The sequence below is a fragment of the Zonotrichia albicollis genome, chromosome 7 (genome assembly GCF_047830755.1).
Source record: "Zonotrichia albicollis isolate bZonAlb1 chromosome 7, bZonAlb1.hap1, whole genome shotgun sequence".
NCBI classification, from domain to species: Eukaryota; Metazoa; Chordata; class Aves; order Passeriformes; family Passerellidae; genus Zonotrichia; species Zonotrichia albicollis.
This window is the reverse complement of record NC_133825.1, coordinates 17,295,845-17,316,719: the sequence shown is the minus strand read 5'-3', so window position 1 is coordinate 17,316,719 and position 20,875 is coordinate 17,295,845. Positions and strand designations below refer to the sequence as shown.

The 20,875-nt window shown below is 43.4% G+C and overlaps 1 protein-coding gene across 2 annotated transcripts; it reads right to left on the bottom strand.

The window, feature by feature from the left end:
• Positions 1-1,689: 1,689 nt before the first annotated feature.
• On the bottom strand, positions 1,690-20,768 carry SUPV3L1 (Suv3 like RNA helicase). 2 transcript variants are annotated; one of them, XM_074544446.1, is made up of 15 exons: positions 20,481-20,768; positions 16,250-16,327; positions 15,876-15,983; positions 13,545-13,659; positions 12,800-12,968; positions 11,391-11,502; positions 10,991-11,068; positions 9,845-9,936; positions 8,878-9,058; positions 8,371-8,464; positions 7,506-7,725; positions 6,515-6,595; positions 4,859-5,035; positions 3,198-3,346; positions 1,690-2,483 (listed from the first exon to the last, which is right to left on the bottom strand). In XM_074544446.1, the coding sequence occupies exons 1-15, from the start codon at positions 20,731-20,733 to the stop codon at positions 1,988-1,990; spliced, it is 2,403 nt and encodes an 800-aa protein (XP_074400547.1). In that variant the 5' UTR covers positions 20,734-20,768; the 3' UTR covers positions 1,690-1,987. The 2 variants fall into 2 exon arrangements, with proteins under 2 accessions (XP_074400547.1, XP_074400548.1); XM_074544447.1 differs by lacking the exon at positions 20,481-20,768 and having other exon boundaries at positions 15,925-15,983; positions 16,250-16,328.
• Positions 20,769-20,875: the final 107 nt, after the last annotated feature.

Sequence of the window (20,875 nt, the reverse complement as noted above, 5' to 3'; positions counted from 1 at the left end):
GCAGGGAGACAAAACAATTCCTGCTCCAGCTGGGGACCGAGGACAAATGATCCAAATCTCAGCCCAAGAGCACAAACACCGTGGGCTGGAGAGAGAAAAACAAGCAGGGTGGGACTGCCTGGGCTAAAGCTGGAACTGCACAGTTAACTCCAATATACAAATGGATCAAAACTTATAAAAGTGAGAGACCCTGTGCCCAGGTATCCATTTTGGTTCATCTCAGGTGTAGCCCTGGCTGGGCTCTTGTGCTGCTCAAGGTGGATCCACTGAGGAGATGCTTTTAATAAATCCCTACTTTATTCTTTAACTCTGTCCAGCCTCTATTCTAAAGTCAACCTTCACAAGGCATCAGTGATTCCAAAACGAACCCCTAGAACACATTCCCCCTTCCCTGCAGGAGCAGCGGGTTCATCCCCCATTATATTGCCATAAAATCATCAAAGTTCAGGAGAGAAAGGGGTCCCCATAGCCATTCTTCCTGCATATGCCACTCCTAGGGCAACATCAGCACATAAAGTAAGGCAGAACACCTGAGGGGACTGACTGGAAAAACCAGAATAGAGATGGAAACAGCACAGACAGGACAGAGCATACTGGGCTTAAAAGACAGAAGGATTTTACCAAGCAGTGCTGTTACAGCCAGCATCTTACATTTGAAGGACAGCAATAAACAGTTAATGAATAAACTTCCAAACATCTCTAATTTTGATGCCTGAAATGAATCTGGAAATCTGAACACCTGAAATAGTTTTACAAACGTGATTCCCAGATCAAGAGAACAGTGTTGTTGTTGCTTAAAAATAAAGCTTCAGCACAGCCCTACAAGGCAGATTAAAAATGGTTAGTTGGGGTAACTGCACCACAGCAGTCCAGATTGTAGCACATGGGACCAATCTGGCAGCCATTCTAATGGGAGTCAATGACAGCCACACCATTAGCCCAGAAGAAAAGAAAACTTCCATAAAGTCAGCCTGGAAACGCCTGAATAAACTTCAGAGCTCCTACAACAGTTACTATGGAGTCCCTATGGAAACAAGCAGCGAGTTAAGCAAAGTGCTAATCTCAGCAAAACACAAAAAAGAATGCTTATAGTCATTTAGCTTCTTTATTGCAGGGCTTGGTGCTGAAACACAAGGCTGGCTTACACCCTGAAGTCCCAGACACTCTTTCCTTGCTCAAAAATATACACTAGCACTCAGCTTACCGTGTGAGTAAAGCACAAATTCAGCCTAACAGAAGCACAACATCAGTGTGGGTCTCCCACAAGCCAGAGAAAATGAGAGTTGTCCATGGTGGACAACCCAGGGGGTTTCAAACAGTGGTTTGCACATCCACCCTGGGAAGTGCTGAAACCCCTTCTGTAAATGCACAGCAGTTTCAGCATCTGATTCTCTCCACTCTCCAGCATCCAAACTGGGAGCTCAAATGCCCACCTTAAAGCTGAAAACCAGATGACAGTAACTGAAATTCACTCCAAAATTCTTGTGGCCAGAATTCCATCACTCCTGACACATTACCACAAATGATTTTAACCTCCTTACACATTTTCACAGGACACAATGGTTAGAGGCACACGACTCCCATCACCATTCTAAGCCAATTTTGTTCTAGGCTGTTCATCACTTGTTTGTGGTCTGTTAAACTCTGCCCTTTGGGAAGGGGTGGAATGAGTAGCTAATTCATTACTAGTGAAATTTCTGACATTTATTGATGATGAGAGGATATCCTGCAAGAAGACACCAAGTTCAAATTTTCACACAGCAGTAGATCATACACTGATGCTGATCACCATGATTGAAAGTGGTTAAAACAAACTTATGGCCTCTGAGCTTTGAAGAGTCCAGTTCTCTGAGTGCTTCACATTACTGGTCACAGGAGAAGGAAAAGCATCAAGGAGCTGCAGCAGTGTAAACATGAAATGCCAAAGAAGTTATTAAAATAGTATTTTATTTTATGAATAAAAACTAAACAGAATTAGGGCACGGTTCTATTTTCTCTTTTTCCTTGTTTCCTTTGAACTATGCTGATCATCTCTCTTTGAGCCAAAGCCGTATCTACCATTCCTGTGCTGATCCTGCCACTCACTCTCCAGCTGTCTCAGCATTTCCTGGGTCAGAAGTCCCTCCCTCAGCAGTCTGTTGGCAAGGGATCCCCGGCCGTAGCTTTTGAGCTCCTCCTGCCTGCCCCCCAGCCGGGAGGCTCTCGTGCTCTTGGCTCTCCTGAGCCCGGCAGCCTCCACTGCGATGGACAGAGCCTCCGTGGAGGCCGCGCCGTGGCGCTCCGACACCGCCCTGGGCTCCCTCTGAGTCCCTGAGAGAGGAAAATCTTCTGCCACCGCCTCAGCTGTGCCAGGGGCAGCTGCAGACTGGGAGGCTCGGATCAGCTTTGTGATGTTGCAGACACCAATCTGGATAATGTCATCCAGCTGCTTCTGGATGTCCCTCACGAGGGCAGCGTCAGGGAACATGTCCATGAAGCGGTAACTGAAGGGAGGCAAAAGGACACACAGTTAAACCTTCTCACTGGGACAAACGTGGGCTATGGACTAAGTAAAATGAATATTCATTACATGTTGCATGGGAATACGTATTTTAATTTGCATTTCAGCTGCTCCAGTCCTTGTTTCTACCCTTCTCCTTCTGCAAGTCACACACTGCTGCCTGCAGAACTCACTCCCTCAACACTGATTTGTCAAGATCTGGCCTCTAAAAGGCCAAAGGAGCCCATCCTGCTCCATGCACATATGGGCCAACAGGGGTCTTAGGATGAAGGATGAGACGAGGATCTGACTCCATGTTTCAGAAGGCTTGATTTATTATTTTATGATATATATTATATTAAAACTATGCTAAAAGAATAAAGAAAGGATTTCATCAGAAGGCCTGCAAAAAATAGAAAAGGAATGATAGCAAAAGTTTGTGACTCTCACAGAGTCCGAGCCAGCTGACTGTGACTGGCCATTAATTACAAACATCCACCATGGGCCACTCACAGATGCACTTGTTGCATTCCACAGCAGCAGATAATCAATGTTTACATTTTGTTCCTGAGGCCTCTCAGCTTCTCAGGAGGAAAAATCCTAAGGAAAGGATTTTCCATAAAAGATGTCTGCGACAGGCTTCAAGACACTGCACTTCTAGGACTGCAAGTCATAAATAACAGGAAAAAAATAAAGTCTTCAAGCACAAAGACAGTACCTTAACCACAGATAGAGGTCAAAAACATCATGCACAGCTTCGAGGTGTACCAGCTCCTTGATGTTCTTTGGAGCAGCCAAGGGCCACTTGGTGTGGCGGCAGAGCCAGTCGAACGTCAGCGGCTCATTCCTGCTGAACTGCCGAGCAAACTGAAAACCAAACACAAGAGATCCCCAAAGAGTTCAATCCTCCAGAGTCTGTATGCACAGAATACTCCATAAACACCTGCTTTGTTTTACACAACCCAAATGCCACACATTCTTTTACTTAATTACCCAACACAGGAGTCACCTCTCCTTTCCAGGGCCTCATTAACACAATTTGTCCACGGGCCATGCACAGAGTTAAGCAACAAAAGCACAGAGCTATGCAGAAAAGTGTAACACTGAAGGCATTTGACTGCATCTAGCAAAGCAAATGGACTTTGTGTCTTTTTTAATCCTCCTCACCCTATTTGGTGAATTATCTTGTTTCAAGGTTGCCAGAGTTTGGAATATTAAATGTATTATTCCCTAGTTTAGGAAACACGCAGATTAATCTGCCCTAGAAATCCACTCTTCTGAAACCCAGACACCTCAGCTCTTCAACTAACAGAAAAACAAGTCAAGTAAGATTTAAATCTAAAATTTTCAAGAGTACTCATGACTTGGAATAAGTGCTTCCTATCTGGCTGATACTAAATTGGGTTTTCTTGGCCAAGGAACGGGGCTTAAATTCTCACAAGCATTGACAACAGCCTGCCTCCCTCTAACACTGCATTATGCCCCTCTGCACTTTCACTACCTGGAATTCAAAAGCTCAGCATTTTCCTAAGGAAGCACTTTTTTCAACTCTTTAATCAATCACTCATTTTTTAAAGATTTTTAGCCATTTTTGAAAAGCAGGGTTCTAATATTTGTGACATGAGAGCACCACATCAGTTTCATTTATACTATTTTAAAAGTTTAATGCAGTCTTTAAAAAGGGTACAATGGCAATACTGTCTAACAAACAGTCCCAAGTGACATTACTATTAAACCTGCAAAACTGAAAAATCAGCTGAACTACAAATTGCTCAAAATAATCACTCCTGGGGCACAGCAAAACCAATTCATGCAGGCCTGGAAAATAAAGTGACATAATTCTGAGAGCCACTTACAGCTCTGTGTTGTCTGAGGTTTAAATTCTGTGTAACTGTATTATAGCACCAGCAATCACCCTTAACACATTCCCTACTTCTGTTGGCAAGCCAACAGCTCACAGGAGCAGTAACTTGGTGTTAATGACTGCTTTTAGGAACATGCTAGTGCAAAGCTTAACAGTGCACAAGTGACCAGGGAACACCACTCTCATCCCTGCCAGTCCAGAGCTGACAGACAAGGACAAGCAGTAGGATTTTCAGAGCAGAAAACAGCAGAGAAGCCATCTCAACTTTAATTTCCATCATGAGAACCAGTTTTCAGAGGTTAAAAGCTTTGGTCAATAAAAACAGTGAAGAATTCAATACATGCCCAGCTATTTTATATCCCTTAATGCTGCCTGTGAGCAGTTGAGGAATGCTCTCAAATGATGTGATAGAAAATCCCACAACAAATCCAGCAGCTAGATACAGTCCCAGTGCACCAAAAGCCTCTTGGTCCAATATAAACACCACATGTTTTGAGGGGAAAAAAATAGCTGACCTTCAGCAAAGTGGTGCACACAAAAGGCTCTTTCCTGTTCAAGGGTGCAGTGCAGAAGACGTATCGTGATCTCAGATTGAGTGGAATGTGCTGAATCATATCTGCCAGGAATTTAAAGTCATCAATATTGCAGACAAAGTACATCCCATCGACCTGGGAGAGGCTCACAAAGATATCCTGGGGAAAGAAAACCAAATGTGAGAATGTTAGTACAGGACAGGCTTCTTCAACTTTGTCTTACCAGAGCAAAAAGTTATTTAGAGTTTGAAAGACTAGTTATACTGAAAGAACAATTAAAAACCCTCAAATTTGACAACAGTAATAAAAAAGTGGGCAGGGGAGCTCCTCCTGCTCTTTTAGCAGAATTTGCATTAATTTCTCCAATACAGAGGAGAAGACACAACACACTACACTTTATTTAAACACTTTGAATCAGTCTCCTAAATAATAAACTTCTGGAAGGGTACATTTCAGTTACAAAGAACACCACCACAGGAACCAGTCACCACTATCTTTAGACATTTCTCCAGGTTTTCACTTAGCATGACCCAAAAAGATAATTTTACAGCATGCAACTCAATAATTGAGGTATTTTTAGCTCAATGTCAGGATCAGATCTATTTTAGAAAGAAAGAAAACACAAGCTAAATACAGTATTGCAATAGAGGAGTTCAAAGAAAACATGAGACACACTCAAGGTCTGGAGAAATGGAAGATGCAGTGCACCCTGCAGGGGGAGTTTTATGGGTCCCCAAAATAATTTGTGTAATGCAAATCTTTGACAGACGTTTTTAAAAACATCTTCAAAGAAACTATGAGCTTTTTAATTAAATATGTGACTGAATATTTAAGAGATGAAAAACAACACAAGGTTTTTATCTTAACACTACTATGTTAGCCCAGAAACTGCTAATTTAAAAATTTTAAAGATGTGCTGTTACCCTACCAGGCTAAGTCTTCCAGGAGGTCTCCAGGTATAATCTTTTATGTCAAGGTTAAAAATCTGCATTTTGCTACATAACAGCAGATCAGCAGCAACAATAATGCCCATTTAAAACCATGAAAGCTGCCAAGGATTTCTCAGTTTACTAAAAGCTGTGATAATGATTTTTTAATACAGTATTAGAATCTTAATTTCTACTTTATAATGTTTAGGTACATCCAAAAGAACAAGTATCTATCTAAAGAGGAGATCAAATGGATCCCATAAAATCAGTTTTCTAGAAGTTACACAGTTTTACCACAAAATCCACAGAAACAGGAAAAACAATCAGTAGATATCAGATATGTGGAAATCTGACATAACCAGTTTTCTAGGAATTTTCAAATAATTTATCGAATTTTAGATCTCTTATATCTTCAGCCTTAGACCTAAATATCTCCATTTAAAATTCAGAAAAGCTGGAATGAAAAAGCTGCCTGCACAGTTTTAAACACATGTAAAAATGACTGACATGTTTCAAAACTTCCAAGTCTAGCACAGAAAAGTTGAACATCCTAAACCTGTCTGAAATCACTTGTGTGGCAGAGAGAAGAATCCAATTGATAAAAAAATACACACAAGGCTGTCAGGCCTCCCAAGGGCAGGTTTGTACAAAGCAATGACTATCAGTGATACTCCATTTTTAAAGAAGCTAATATTTTGATCATCCTTACAATCAAGTTGGACAGAGTGGCATCAGGAAGATGATAAGCAAACATTTCTATCTGCTCAGGAGTAGGATGTAGTCCAGCTGCCTAAATGGAAAATAAAGAAAAAAAATTCCATTAATTCTCAACATTGTTCAAAGTTAATCCACCAGAAACAACACATTGAAAGACAAAATGCAAGAAACCAAAGCATCCTGCAGACTCCAGTTTATTAAGCACACTTAGCTGAAACTTAAGAGCTTTTGTGCTGGAGCTTTTAATTCTTAAAAGAGTAGATTTCATATAAAAACACAAGTGTTTATTGTAAATGCAGGTCCACTGATGAGGGGAGAGAATGCTGCATCTGACTCCATGTTCTCAAGAGGCTAATTACTTTATTACACTATATTATAACAATATAATAGTATAATAATATATTATATATACTATTGTATAGTATTATTATACTATATTATAATAATAGCATAGTATAATAATAGTATAGCATAGTATAATTATAGTATAGTATAGTATAGTATAGTATAGTATAGTATAGTATAGTATAATTATAGTATAGTATTAAAGAATACTATACTATACTAAAGAATACAGAAAGGACACTTACAAAAGGCTAAAAGCTAATAATGAAAACTCCTGACTCTTTCCAGAGTCCCAGCACAGCTTGGCCCTGATTGGCCAAAGAGAGAAAACAACTCACACTGAAATCCAATGTAACAATCACCTGTGGGTAAACAATCTCCAAACACATTCCACATGAGCACAACACAGGAGAAGCAAATGAGCTAAGAATTGTTTTCCTTTTCTCTTTTCAGCTTCCCAGGAGAAAAACCCTGGGTGAAGGAATCATGTTCAGAGAATGTGAACGCCACAAGTCTCCAAACAGGACGTATACCCAAAGTCACCGTGGCACAACTCATTTTTATGGGTGGCAAACAGAAGGAACAATAACAGGAGCAGGGTTTCAGAATGCAGCCCCAGAGCACAGGCTGGCCCTCACCTGGACAGGGGGCACAGGCTCCCTGAGGATGTCCCTGAGCTGGGCGAGGTCGTCGCGGTGCATGGTGGTGACCTCGCCCTGCCTGAAGGAGGAGCCGAAGCGGCCGGCCCTGCCCGCGATCTGCAGCGCCTGCGACGTGGTGATGGTGTCGATTTCCTTCTCCCCCTTCTCATTCACTGTCGGCTTCACTATGGAGTTAAAAATTATTCTTCTTATGCACCTGAAACAGATCAACAAAACAAAGAGCAATCCTTTTTTTGCTAATTACTTCCAATACGAAGAATTAAAGCTTTTTGCTCTTTTATAAGTTTTTTTCTCCTCTATAAATTAGGGTATCACAAATACTACTTATGGACACAGCATATTCTAAAGGGCAGAAGGCTACTGGCAGGAGAATAATCATCCCTGCACACATCAGTCATGTCCTAATTGCCTCCCAATCCATTCACCAGCACGTGCCTCAGCAGTTTGTAGTGATGTGACTGCATGTCCCTCACCAATGGAATACACCTGGCACTGGGCTGAGCTTGCTCTGTATTTCAGAAATGCAAGAGAATGATAACTCTGACAACCCAGCCCATTTGACTCCAGTAGGCCCTGTCATCCATGGCCAACTACCACACTGAATCAGGCCCAGGGAGCCATTTAGCTCTGGAGTAACTTTTAAAACTAAAGCCTAGTTCTGCCTAACCAAACTGATCACTACTTCAAAACTGAAATGTATGTACTGTGTTATCTAACACAGCAGATATTCAGATAAGTTAACAACAACAATCAGACTGGGGAGACAAAAAAGCAAAGAAATTAATGTGGCCACCACACCTGAAGGAAAATAAAAATACCATAACCTGCTGCAAGTACTTACAAATTGAGTCCCATTCCAATTGCATCTGTAGCAACTAAAATTTTGCAAGGATCATCAGGATCATTGAATTTCTTTGCCTGTTCAAGCTTTGTTCCTAAAACAGAATGACAGAACACTTCACATTGCAAACTCCATACAAAATTTAGACAACATATCACTAAGTCCAATGTCATTATAATAGGCTGAGGAAGAAAATAAATAAATTGGTATTTGATTGGTATTTGGCCAGATGGGAGGAGGAGGCAGGAGGGATTTAAATCATTCCCAGAGCTGTGGATAGACCTCATTTAATTATATCTATCTGAAGACCAAAATTAAGTACATAATAAAGGTCTAATCCCAAGATTAAAACACCAGCCAATGAAAGCTGATTACTTTCTCTAGCCATATAAAGAAGCCAAACTAGGAAACCAGCAGTGCTTTATTTTGCCATAAAGCAAGCAGTACTGGGGGTTTCTCCTAAGGAAAGCACAGGAAGCAGAACCCAATAAAAGCACAGGGCTTTACCTGGGGGCAAGCTGCCGTAGATGACAGCACATTCCAATCCTCTGGCCTCAATCTGGCGGCTGACAGAGTAAATGTCATTCTTGCTGAAGCACACAATGCAGTCCCCAGCACGGAGGTTGTCCAAGGACTCCAAGGCATAATCCAGCACAGTCAGGGGAGTCAGCCGCTCGTAGTTCCTCACCTACAATCCAAGTTGTCCAAAAGGATACTTTTTAAGCTCAAATTCCATCATATAGAGCCTAACCAGCAGTGCATCCTGTAAAGTCAGCATGCACTGTACCCCCTGGAAGATCAGAGCTGTAAAAGCCCATAAACAGCTGTACCAGCTGCAGCATCCCCTAAAGGGAACTCGGCAAACCACTTTTCTTCTCACAGAAAAACAGTACCACTATTTAAAAAGGGAAGGAAAGAACTTTGCAACATCTTTGCTTTACAGAAATTGAAAAACAGTTTAACAAGACCATAGAAATGGTATTTTCTGAAAAATCCTTTCCTTAGGATTTTCCCTCCTGAGAAGCTGAGAGGCCTCAGGAGCAAAATGTAAACATTGATTATCTGCTGCTGTGGAATGCAACAGGTGCATCTGTCATTGGTCTCATGTGGTTGTTTTAATTAATGGCCAATCACAGTCAGCTGGCTCGGGCTCTCTGTCTGAGACAGAAGCTTTTGTTATCATTCCATTCCTTTTCTATTCTTAGCCAGCCTTCTGATTAAATCCCTTCTTCTATTCTTTTAATATAGTTTTAATGTAATATATATGATAGAATAATAAATCAAGCCTGCTGAAACATGGAGTCAACATTCTCATCTCTTCCCTCACCCTCAGACCCCTGCAAACATGGTCACAACAAGACTTCCTGCAGGACAACTTTGAGCAGTGACATCCCCAAAAGGACCCTACATTTTTTCCTGTTTTACAGCAAAAGAGAACCTGACATTGTGCTCACAGCTTCCCAGAATTACTTACTTCAACTTCCTCCCCTGTAGTGTACATGAGCTCTGTCACCAAGTCAATAGCAGCAGGTTCTCCACAAACGTGGATTTCTTCTGCACAGAGGCCTGAACAAAGCCCAGTGAAATAAAAAGCAAAATGTTACTTGTTTATATACAACAGTAGCTTTAGCTGGCTCTTAAGGTATAAAAAAGTCATATTTTAGTTGCTAAACACAGTGAACACTGTGTTTCACCTCCTTCAATGAGCCAAACCTGCACCCATAGCCTCTCCCACAATACACTATTTCCCCTAGAGCTGCTCTTGATCTCTTACCAGCAGGTGATTGACAATTCATCAGTGTGACAATCAGAGCAGCCAATACCTCCCTGCACCCTCTCAGCCAAAACAAGAGGTACCCCCAGCCACTGAACAAATGGAGCAAAGATCTGAGTATGTTTTACTTACTACTCATCTTTTACTAACTCCCAAACCATAGCAGAACTGAGGGGTTTTGTTTTCTGCATGAATTCACCTCTAATTCAGTCAGAACACAAAAGGGAAAAACAGGAAGTAAAAGGAAGTGTGACAAATCTGCTGAACTTAGAATCAAAAGCAATGAAAGAAAGGGTCAAGAGGGAATCAGAATCCAAACTTCTGTTCCAAATATGAGGAAAAATGTTTCCAAAATTCCTCTAGAAATATTCTTAAGTTAGCAAAATAAGCATTGTTGTAAGAACATAACAGATTGATGCAGCTCTATAAATGAGCCATTTGAAATTAACACTATAAAATATTCAAAGTTACCATTATTTAGCACAATCTCTACAAAGGTACCATCTCAAAAACTGGTGTTGTTTTAATTGAACAGAAAAGCATATTTCTTGGAAATAGTCAATGTAAAGACACAATGTAGTAAAGACTCCCTATTATCCAGGGAAGGAAAAATAAGAGGCATTTGAACACAATTTTGAAGACCCCATTTGTTAAGCAAAACACAACAGGTAGCTTCCTATCATGCAGACAAACCCTTTGAGGCAGAGTATCTCTAACTTGCTGTGGGAAGACATTAAAAACAAATAATTTATTTTGCATCACATAACCACTACTGACTCTACCAAGTGCTAAGCTTGTACTTCATGTGCCATTAAGCTAATTCACTGCCAACACCACCAAGCTTACCTAGAAGGGCTCTTGTCCAAGCCCAGCCTCTGGCAGGATCTCTGATCATCTGAATTTCATCAATCACAGCCACTTCATCTTAAAACAAAAAAAAAAAAAAAAAAAACAAAAAAAAAAAGAAAAATATGATGCACCAAGGAAGAGCATCTAGAACAGCAGTACAAGACATGAAGGAATTGAAGGAATTTTAAAGGTTTCTTAAAAAAGGTTGCTCAAACAAAGCTAATCCTCTATCACCAAAAAACTATTCTGAGATGATCCATGTTTCTTGAACTGATCATAGTTTAGGAATTGTTGAAATAAGAGTGAAAAAGAAGAGCTCAGCTATTTTTGAGTCCAAGGAATAACAAACACACACAAGGATACCACAGATAGGACAGAAACAACTCTCTGTACTTACAAGGTGTGTTAGTGCTGCACATTTCAATGGTACAAGCGACGTGAGGAGCCTGTCTGGAGTCCTCATTGGCAAAGAGACGCTCTTCTCCTGTCACCAGGTCACAGGGCACGTTCTGAGGGCATTCACAAATCTCAGGGTAAGTTTTTGAACATGAAAGAATCCCCCTTCCAAGAGGACAAACACAGTTTCTTACAGTGTAAAAGCAGTTATCCAGGAAATAACTGCTCAGCCTTGAGAGACTTGTGCCTTGTATTTAAGTCCTGTCACAGTGGAGGTTTAATGAAGAGGTGGTGTCTGTAATTAGATACCTTCCCCTACCCCTGCAGGAGGTCACACCTTCCCTGAGCATTTCAGAGCTGTCCCATCTGCCACCAAAGAACTGTTAGAAGAGCACAAGGGGCTCACAGAGCAAGGCCCAGCAGTGAAGGAGCCTCACAAGCTCCTTTGGCAATTGCCCTGCTGCCTCATGCTCACACAGCAAGAGCTCCTGAGGATCAGCTGTGAGAGACAGCTGAGGCCACCACCCTGCCAGCCCCACCCTCCTTGGTGCTGCTGGCTGCTCCATCCATACCCACAGCCATACAGGGCCCTGCTGGAAGCCCTGTTCAAGCCCCAAGGGCCCAAACATGATCCACGATCCAGGAACCAGCCAGTGAAAAGTTCTCACACACACTGAACACGTGGGAGAACAAGGAACAGCACTGACTGCACCCACAGTCACTCTGTGAGCACATGTGCTACATTGCAGCTGTCTCCTAGGACTGAACAATCTTTCTGATGTGTTGCTAGGAGTTACAAATTCTACATCAGAAAAAGGGAAATCACAACATCAGTGCTGTACACACACACTGTTCTGAGTTAACATGGGATGTGTGGTTGTAGTGCTTCAGAACTGGTCTGGCTCTCTGCAACTGGAAACACACTGGTGAGGAACCTCCAAAAACATGCCAAATGAAACACTATTGAGAATTTCCTCTAGCACAGCTCTGCTTTCAACACATCTGAATCTGCAGAATTTTTCAAGGATGGTGAAGTGAAATACATTTATACATTGAAGCAGAAGGTTGAGGGCAGTTAAGCAAGAGTATTTTTTTGGGTACAAGCTATAATAAAGGTCATGGGCAAAGGAAGACTGAAAAACCTGATAGCAGCACCTGGCTAACCCAGGGAGCAACAAACCCCAGAGGAACAGAGGCAGGCACAGGGAGGATGGCACAGCACAGGCTCTGGGGACAGCACTGCTCCATTGTGCAGCCACAGCAGAAATGCACAACTGATTCCACAGGAGCTGCCAGCACTGCAAGCAAAGGGCTCCAGGAGCACCTGGGGGCACCACAGAACTTCACAGACATGCATGCATGAGACTGTTCCAGAACCAAGGGTGTTGGTAAGTAATATGACATACTGACAGCATCATTACTCTTTTGGAAGATCTCATGAGCCAGAAGTTTTAGTGGACCACAGTATATTCCAGATTTGGCTGACAAAAATCTCTGGATGGCATGGTAAGTTTTTCCACTGTTTGTAGGACCAGCATGGAATATTATCTTTCTCTGAATAGCTCTGGCATCTGGATACCTAAAGGAAAGACAACAAAAGTAGATTTCAGTATATTCACTCTGCTCAGCCTATTTGCCTACAGAACTTCTAAGTAAAAATGAGAAAAAATGAGATCTGTTGAACATTATCTGGATACTGATTCGGGAGAAACTGGAAATTATATCAAGCATTTATTCATTAATAATTTTAATGTGTGTTGAAAGCAATAATATCAAGTTCTTAGAGACAGTATAAAGAGGTTACTGTGTCTCACATATTGATCTTCTGAGTCACACAATGCTTTCAAAGATTCAGAGTGAAATTCACACATTGTGTTCAAAATAATTCTTATTATTCCTGCAATTCTCTCTCCTTGAGCTTATCAATATTTTAATGTTTTGATGTGCTACCTCCCAAACACATCTTCCTGGAAAAGCAACTCAGTGACTTTCATAGCTGATATAACTTATTTTCTTTTTAATTCATTGCAACAAGAGTTCCTGACACAAATTACTGCACAAACAGAGAAAAGCAGTGAAAATGCTGAAACCTACAGACTCTGGAATTCCATGGCAGTAGGAAAAGGAACCAGGGCAGCCCCTGGAGCACACTGACCAGTTTGGGGGCAGCCTCAGGTCGCTGATCTTGCGCAGATCATCCATGCAGTCCAGCATGGGGAAGATCTGCTTGGCGTGCCTCAGGAAAAACGGGAACAGATCATCCACGTGACCTGGAGGAACAAATCCTTTTCAGAAACTTTCTGTGCTTGTCTGAGTGTCTGCCTTCATTAAAAACTTTGAAAAGTATTTTCTACCATTTCCACCCCACACTTATATAATCCTTTCAACTCTGGCTGTCCACAAAATTCAGTAATTACTTCAGTGGCAGAAAGGGAAACTAACACAAGTATATGGACTAGAAGGAGGAGAAGGAGGAGAAGGAGGAGAAGGAGGAGAAGGAGAAGGAGAAGGACAAGGAGAATCTTTTAAAGAGCTTTTAAGAATAAACAGAGAAAAACAGATTTGCAGCTTCTCCAAGCTACCAAGACTTAGAATGCTGGTTCCAAATTCTAAAATCAACTCAGAAGAGAAATCCAGGTTCATTCTTCTGAATGTCTGCACAGTAGACATGTGGGCCTTAAAGGTCCCATTTCAGGTCCCACTCCTACTGTCCAGCTCTCTTAGCATTTCAAAGAACTGCCTTGATCTAAGCCTCTGTTATTATCAAACATACACACACACAAAGAAAAAGCAGTGGTTTGGGGTTTCTTGGAGTGTTTTCGTTTTGTTGGGGGGGATGTTTGATTTTGGGGGAGGTTAAATTGAGAATTATTATTCAATTAATAAAAAATCACTGTGGAAATTTTTTAAAACTGTGGAACATTAAATTATCATGTTTGGACAAGCAAAACTCAAATTTAAAAATTTCAGTACTTCTGTATATGAGTTATAAGGCACAATGGTGATCTATAACCAGATAAGGAGTGGAAATGAGAAAACCCTGTGCAATATTTTATGCACAAAAAATATAATGAGACGATTTCCTAAGATGGCCAACATTTAAAATCTACACATTTACATTTTAAGGCAAAACTCACAGCCACTGCAATCTTCAAAATCCCATCATTCAATCCCACTGTTAAATCCCACAGGGTTTCTGTGTGGATCCTGCTGCTCCCATCATTCAATCCCACAGGGTTTCTGTGTTGATCCTGCTGTTCCCATCATTCAATCCCACAAGGTTTCTGTGTGGATCCTGCTGCTCCCAACATTCAATCCCACAGGGTTTCTGTGTGGATCCTGCTGCTCCCATCATTCAATCCCACTGTGCAAATCCCACAAGGTTTTGTGTGGATCCTGCTGCTCCCATCATTCAATCCCACAAGGTTCTGTGTGGATCCTGCTGCTCCCATCATTCAATCCCACAAGGTTCTGTGTGGATCCTGCTGCTCCCATCATTAAATCCCACAAGCTTTCTGTGTGGATCCTGCTGCTCCCATCATTCAATCCCACAAGGTTTCTGTGTAGATCCTGCTGCTCCCATCATTCAATCCCACTGTGCAAATCCCACAAGGTTTTGTGTGGATCCTGCTGCTCCCATCATTCAATCCCACAAGGTTTCTGTGTGGATCCTGCTGCTCCCATCATTCAATCCCACAAGGTTTCTGTGTGGATCCTGCTGCTCCCATCATTCAATCCCACAGGGTTTCTGTGTGGATCCTGCTGCTCCCATCATTCAATCCCACAAGGTTCTGTGTGGATCCTGCTGCTCCATTCATTCAATCCCACTGTGCAAATCCCACAAGGTTTTGTGTGGATCCTGCTGCTCCCATTATTAAATCTCACTGTGCAAATCCCACAAGGTTTCTGTGTGGATCCTGCTGCTGCCATCATTTAATCCCACAAGGTTTCTGTGTGGATCCTGCTGCTCCCATCATTCAATCCCACAAGGTTTCTGGGTGGATCCTGCTGCTCCCAGCTGGCATCACTTGCCAGTAAGAGCTGGTAATGCCAGCCCAGGATGTACGGAGCAGGCAAGGACACCCCTGCGGGTGCCACAGGGGACACAGCACTGTCACAAAGCTGTCCCCAGAGCCACCAGCCAGGTCAGAGCTCTCCAGGTGCCCCCTAGTGACTGCTGGATTGCAAAGAGAGGAATAAACAGAGCAGCACTTTTCATTTCAGCCCTGAACAGATGCTGTGCAACCACAGGCTGCTTCTTGCTAACACATCTTGCATTTCCACTTCGCAAGATTTAACAACTGAACGTTCCCTTGGATGGGCACAGATGGTTCTGATAGGGAAGCAGGGATTTTTAATCTTTCTGACAGCAGTGAATTAATTCTCTATCATATTGAATAATAATTCTCAGTAGGAGTCGACATGTACACAGGGCAAAACCAATTAAAAATGCACATTTTACTTTACAAGCATTCCAGATACTTGCCTGCACCACAGCATATATCATTGAGAATAATATGCAAATCAGCACTCACAGAACTGGATTCCATGATATACTTCCTAAAGCTTATAAATGCCTGGTGAAAGAGGCGAGCTGGGGGAAAAAAAAAGAAAAAGAACAAAATTAATGTGGCCAGGATCAGAAAACTATTTGTAAACACTCCATAAAACACTGAAGCAGTTCATTAAAAACTTGTGGCTTAATATAAGCTATTAAAAGTAAATATAAAGATTACTTGAACTAAGTGGCAGAGACAATGTAAAGAAGCAGTGTTGTGATAAAAAGATCACATTTAATGCCATATTTGAAGCAAAACAGATTTCACATTAAAGTAATATAAACTTAAATTATTTTCTTACCATCTAGTCCATTTTCAGCTCCTAATCTTTGAATTTCTTTTCTTTTGTAGAATTTATTTAAGTTTTTTAGGACTTCACCTGTAGAAAAAGAATAACTTTTTTTAGAGCTTCCTCAAAATTTAATCACATTCTCCTGGCCCAAAGATCCTGGTTTATACTCTGGAGAGAGGCAATCTTTCCATGCTCAACAGACACAAATGAACACCCCCTAAATCAAATAAAATCATGGAGTGAGATTGGGGTTATTGTGGAGAACAACCTTCAAACACAGCAGAGTAAGAACTGCCACTAAGGTGGTGCCAGCCATCCCCTGGTGCTTGATAGGAAACCATAAAGATGGGAATGTGCAGCTAACAAGTCATGGAACAAACTAATTAATGTTTTGGGGTGGGGTTTTGTTTGCTTTTTATCAGCACCTATCAGGAGGTTTTAATATGAAAAGCAAATCTGCTTGAGCTACTTGGTGACAGCTTTTAACCAACATCCTGAGGCATGTTCTTCTCTCCACCCTGCTTCCCAGACAGACTCCTCACAAAGATCAGGTTTCTTTCTTGTCTCAGGTTAAATAAATGGAAGGAAGAAAAAAAGACAAAAACCACAGTTCCTTCAGATGTATCACAAATTACTCAACTTTCTTTGAATAAAATCTATTAAACTTTTTAATAAACTCTTTCCCTCTCCTAAAAGGCAAGTTTAGTGTTGCAACAAAATTCTACTTACTCAAGCACATGCTGATTTTAGTTCATTAAATATCAGTTAAATGACAGTACAAAAAGATGTGTCCCCTTTCCGTCTACAGCAGATCACAAATTCACAAAAAATCTAGGAAATGTCATGAAGGCCTATTCATGAGCTTCCATTATTCTTCAAACTCAAGTCTGTGACCACTGCATTATAAAATGCTGGGAGTGACAAATGTAGCACAAGTCACTGGACACAACACTGGCAGGCTCTGCTCTCTGTAACATGGAAAGCTCCCAGGAAATCAACCTTCAATTATGGGAAGATTGCCTCTCTAAAAGAGATCTCTTTTAGAGATTGCCTCTCTAAAAGCTGGGACAGAGACAGTCCCCTTGGCACAAGGAAAATCAGCAGCTGACAAGAATAGGGCAGATTTAAATGCACATCCCACAGGACCACAGGAGTGTTTGAATGGATTGACTCGTGTCTGAAATGCTGCCAAAGGCAACAAAGAAGCAAGGATTACAGGATTACACTGCCTAGCAAGGCATCCACATCCACGTTTAAGGGCCCTGAGACCCAAGGCAGACTGGCAAGCAGGGCAGGATAGCAAGCCCAGGGCTCAGTGCCCTGCAGAGCCTCCCCAAGCAGCTCCAGCACTGACACATCCTCAGCCCTGTGCTGCTTTGCAGCTCAATTCACAGCCCATTGGCCCCGCTACAGCATTGAAAGGGCAGTGCCAAACACGCTCCTATCCCAGGCCGGTGACATTGGCGCCGTGTGCCCAAGGTCAGGAGCCTTCCCCAGCACAAACACTGTCCAACAATGAGCAAAATCTAACAAAACAAACTGGCACTGCAGCCACGTGAGCTTATAGAGCATCTGTGTCCTGTCTCATCACCACCCTTTGACCATCCACTCGTGCTTTGAGAGCTCCCTTTGTTTAACTCTCATTCTAGAGCTGGTTTAGCTCTTATCCCTCAATTACTTTCACTTCTCAGCAGCACTTTTAAGGTTCTCTGTAAAAAGACAGCAGTAAAGTTCAGAAATCACTCAGTCTCCAATGCATCATCAGATTCATTTAGATGTTTCAACCCTGTTTGCAGAAGACTTTGGAGTCATTTCCCTGCATCTCTGATGCCAACACCCCACTGTGGTCAGGCTGTCTGTAACCACTGGGGCAGTGAGGTGCTTTATTTCACAATTCCTCCCCAAATATTGGACTCCCATTGTCCACTCCAAGCAGCCTGTGCGTGTACCAAGCCCTGACACTCAGTGACAACTGATGCAGAAGATACACACACCAAAACTGAAAGCATCCATCAGCACTAACAGGGATACATCCCCTACGAAGTTGTGGAAAACAGAAGCAGTGAATTAATTCCAGGTCTGTAATGAAGTTTTTACAAAACTGGCTTTACAAAAGCTTCTAAAAAGACCTTTAGTCTTCCCAGCAGTGTTTGACCAGAGTGAAAACTATAATCACTCTCACTTGAGTAAGTAACAAGCTAACAAGATGATTCACACTGCAGGTATGCTCACTAACTAAGTTTCTGCACCAGCTGCAACCAGAAAGCTCAAAAATACACATCCTTATTGAATCTAGTCAGTACTGAGCAGCAGAATCTGACAAACTAGCTGCATTTAAAATATTTAAAAAAAAAGATGCATAATACTGTGTGTGGTCAGAACCTGAAGGGGGAAGCAGAGGAAGACTTTTTATTTCATTTTTTAAAAATGGCTACATGTTAAAGAAGGTTTTGTCCAGTCTTCTCTAACATTATTAGGTTTCAAAATACCAATACTTTTAAAATACATTATTGTTTTTTCAAAATACTGTTGACAGCAACAAAGAGAGCCAGATGAGCACCACACAGGTTACACAGTCTCACAGGGAAGAACATCAGGCTGTCTGAAATAGTTTATTTCCACATCATTTTAGCCAGTCTGTTCTCAACAACTTAGCAAAGACCAAAGAGAATCTGTACTTATTTTCCCAGAGCATTTTAGTTGTTGTTTTGAAGAAAATCCAGCATAACTGTTCCTCTAATAAATGACACAACAGGTAATGTGCAAGTAAGGAGACATCATTCACCTTTATTGGCACTGAGGAATGCACTACACATACCAAAGCCAAGTTTGACAATGCAGATTTTCGCATTACAGCTGTTCAGGATTCTTCATCCTGACTGGGATTTTTTAGCTTTCAAGGCCAGATATTCTTCTCTCCACAGTCGTGAGCTATTAAGATAATTTGCCCATGCTCCTATACTCTGGAGTTAAGATAAATAACATGTCATCACCACACTTAATTACGAGAAGATGTGAAAGATCTCCATTTGCACCATTAATGCTTTCAGATCAGCAAACACCAAAAGAATCAAGACCTTGGCTCTTATTTACCAAACCTTCAAAGATCGTGGAGTCATAAGATCTGTCTGGGCTGGAAGGGACCTTACAGACCATGTCACTGCAGTCCCCTGCCCCAGGGCCTCACCACCCTCACAGGGAAGAATTTTTTCCCAATACCCAATCTAAACCTACCCTCTGTCCATGTGAAGCTATTCTCCCTTGTCCTGTCACTTCACCCACTTCTCATCCAAGCACACTCACACACAGACAATCTCTTCGGTCCGTAACAGCAATATCTGAGGAAACCGTGTCTTTAAAGCTCAGACACAGCTCTGGTTCTGGAATGCAGTTTGGCTGCGGGGCACGCCCCAAGCCAAGCACCTTTATCCCGACCGCACAAAGCAGGGGCTGGAGGAAGGGCCAGCGGAGGTTCCTGCACATAGGTGACACCTACAGGCCCTGGGCAATCACAGAACACCCTGAGCTGGAAGGATCACCCTGCTCAGCACAGCTCCAGGAACCCCACCGCATGCAGGTGCCATCTCGCCCAACAGCCTTCATCCCACCTCACCCTCACGGGCACAACCAGCGACAGGTCACACACGGTGCAGGGAAGGAGCCCTGCCCTTAGGGCAGAGGGTGTTTCTGAGCCCAGGAAAGGGCCCCAGAGCAGCAGGATCACACAATCAGCTAAGCCACAAAGACCTCTTTGATCACCGACTCCAACCTATGACCAACACCACTTGTGTGTGCCACAGGCAGTCTGTCCTTAGACACCTCCAGAGATGGTGACTCCAGCCCTTTCCACTTTTTATTCACTTTTCCGGTGAAGAAATCCCTCCCGATGTCCAACCTAAGCCTCGCTTGGCACAGCTTGAGGCCGTTCCCTAAGGAGCAGAGCCTGATTCCCATCCAGGCTCCTGGCCGGGAGCAGGAGAAGGCGAGGTGTTCCCTGAACCTGCTCTCCTCCTGGCCGAGCCCCAGCCGCTCCTCACCCGATCTGTGCCCAGCCCGTGCCCCAGCCCCGTTCCCCGGACTGGCTCGAGCTCCCGAACGCCCTTCCCGAGCCGAGCGGCCCAGAGGGCTCGAGGCGCGGCCTCAGCAGCCTCCAGCGGCGGCGGGCAGAGGGCGGCCGAGGCTTCACGGTCGGAGTCTCGGGCCCCCCGCGCCGTCCCCTCACGGTGCCGCCCGCACTCACCCTTGTCGAGGGGCCGCGTGAGCTCGGCGCCCACATCTTCTTCGGCCGAGCCGCCGAGGCCGGGTTTCAGCGGCACGGGCACGAAGAGCGAGGTGTCGGGGGCGCGGGAGGCGCCGCCGTCCCCGTTCGCTGAGGAGGAGGACGAGGAGGAGGCGGCGGGGCGCGCGCGGGGAGCGGAGCCGCCGCCATGGCGGAGCGCGAGCGCGGCGCGCGCCGGGAGCCGCCGCAGCAGCGGCCACGCGCAGCGACTCATCCGCGGACAAGGGCGGCGGCGCGCGGCCAACGCGTCATCGGCGCGCGCCCGCCCCGCCCACCCGCGCGTGCGTGGAACCGCCCCCGCCCCCCCCCCCCCCCCCCATACACACCCTGAGGGAGCGCAGCGCCCCTCACACACA

Excerpts from the sequence above, each read along its gene's own strand:
- SUPV3L1 (XM_074544446.1), bottom strand. The coding sequence starts at position 20,733 with ATGAGTCGCTGCGCGTGGCCGCTGCTGCGGCGGCTCCCGGCGCGCGCC. Across the intron at positions 13,660-15,875 it reads TGATATATGCTGTGGTGCAG|GTCACGTGGATGATCTGTTC; the intron begins GCAAGTATCTGG and ends TTGTTCCTCCAG. Across the intron at positions 2,484-3,197 it reads GACCTCTATCTGTGGTTAAG|TTACCGCTTCATGGACATGT; the intron begins GTACTGTCTTTG and ends GCCTCCCTTCAG.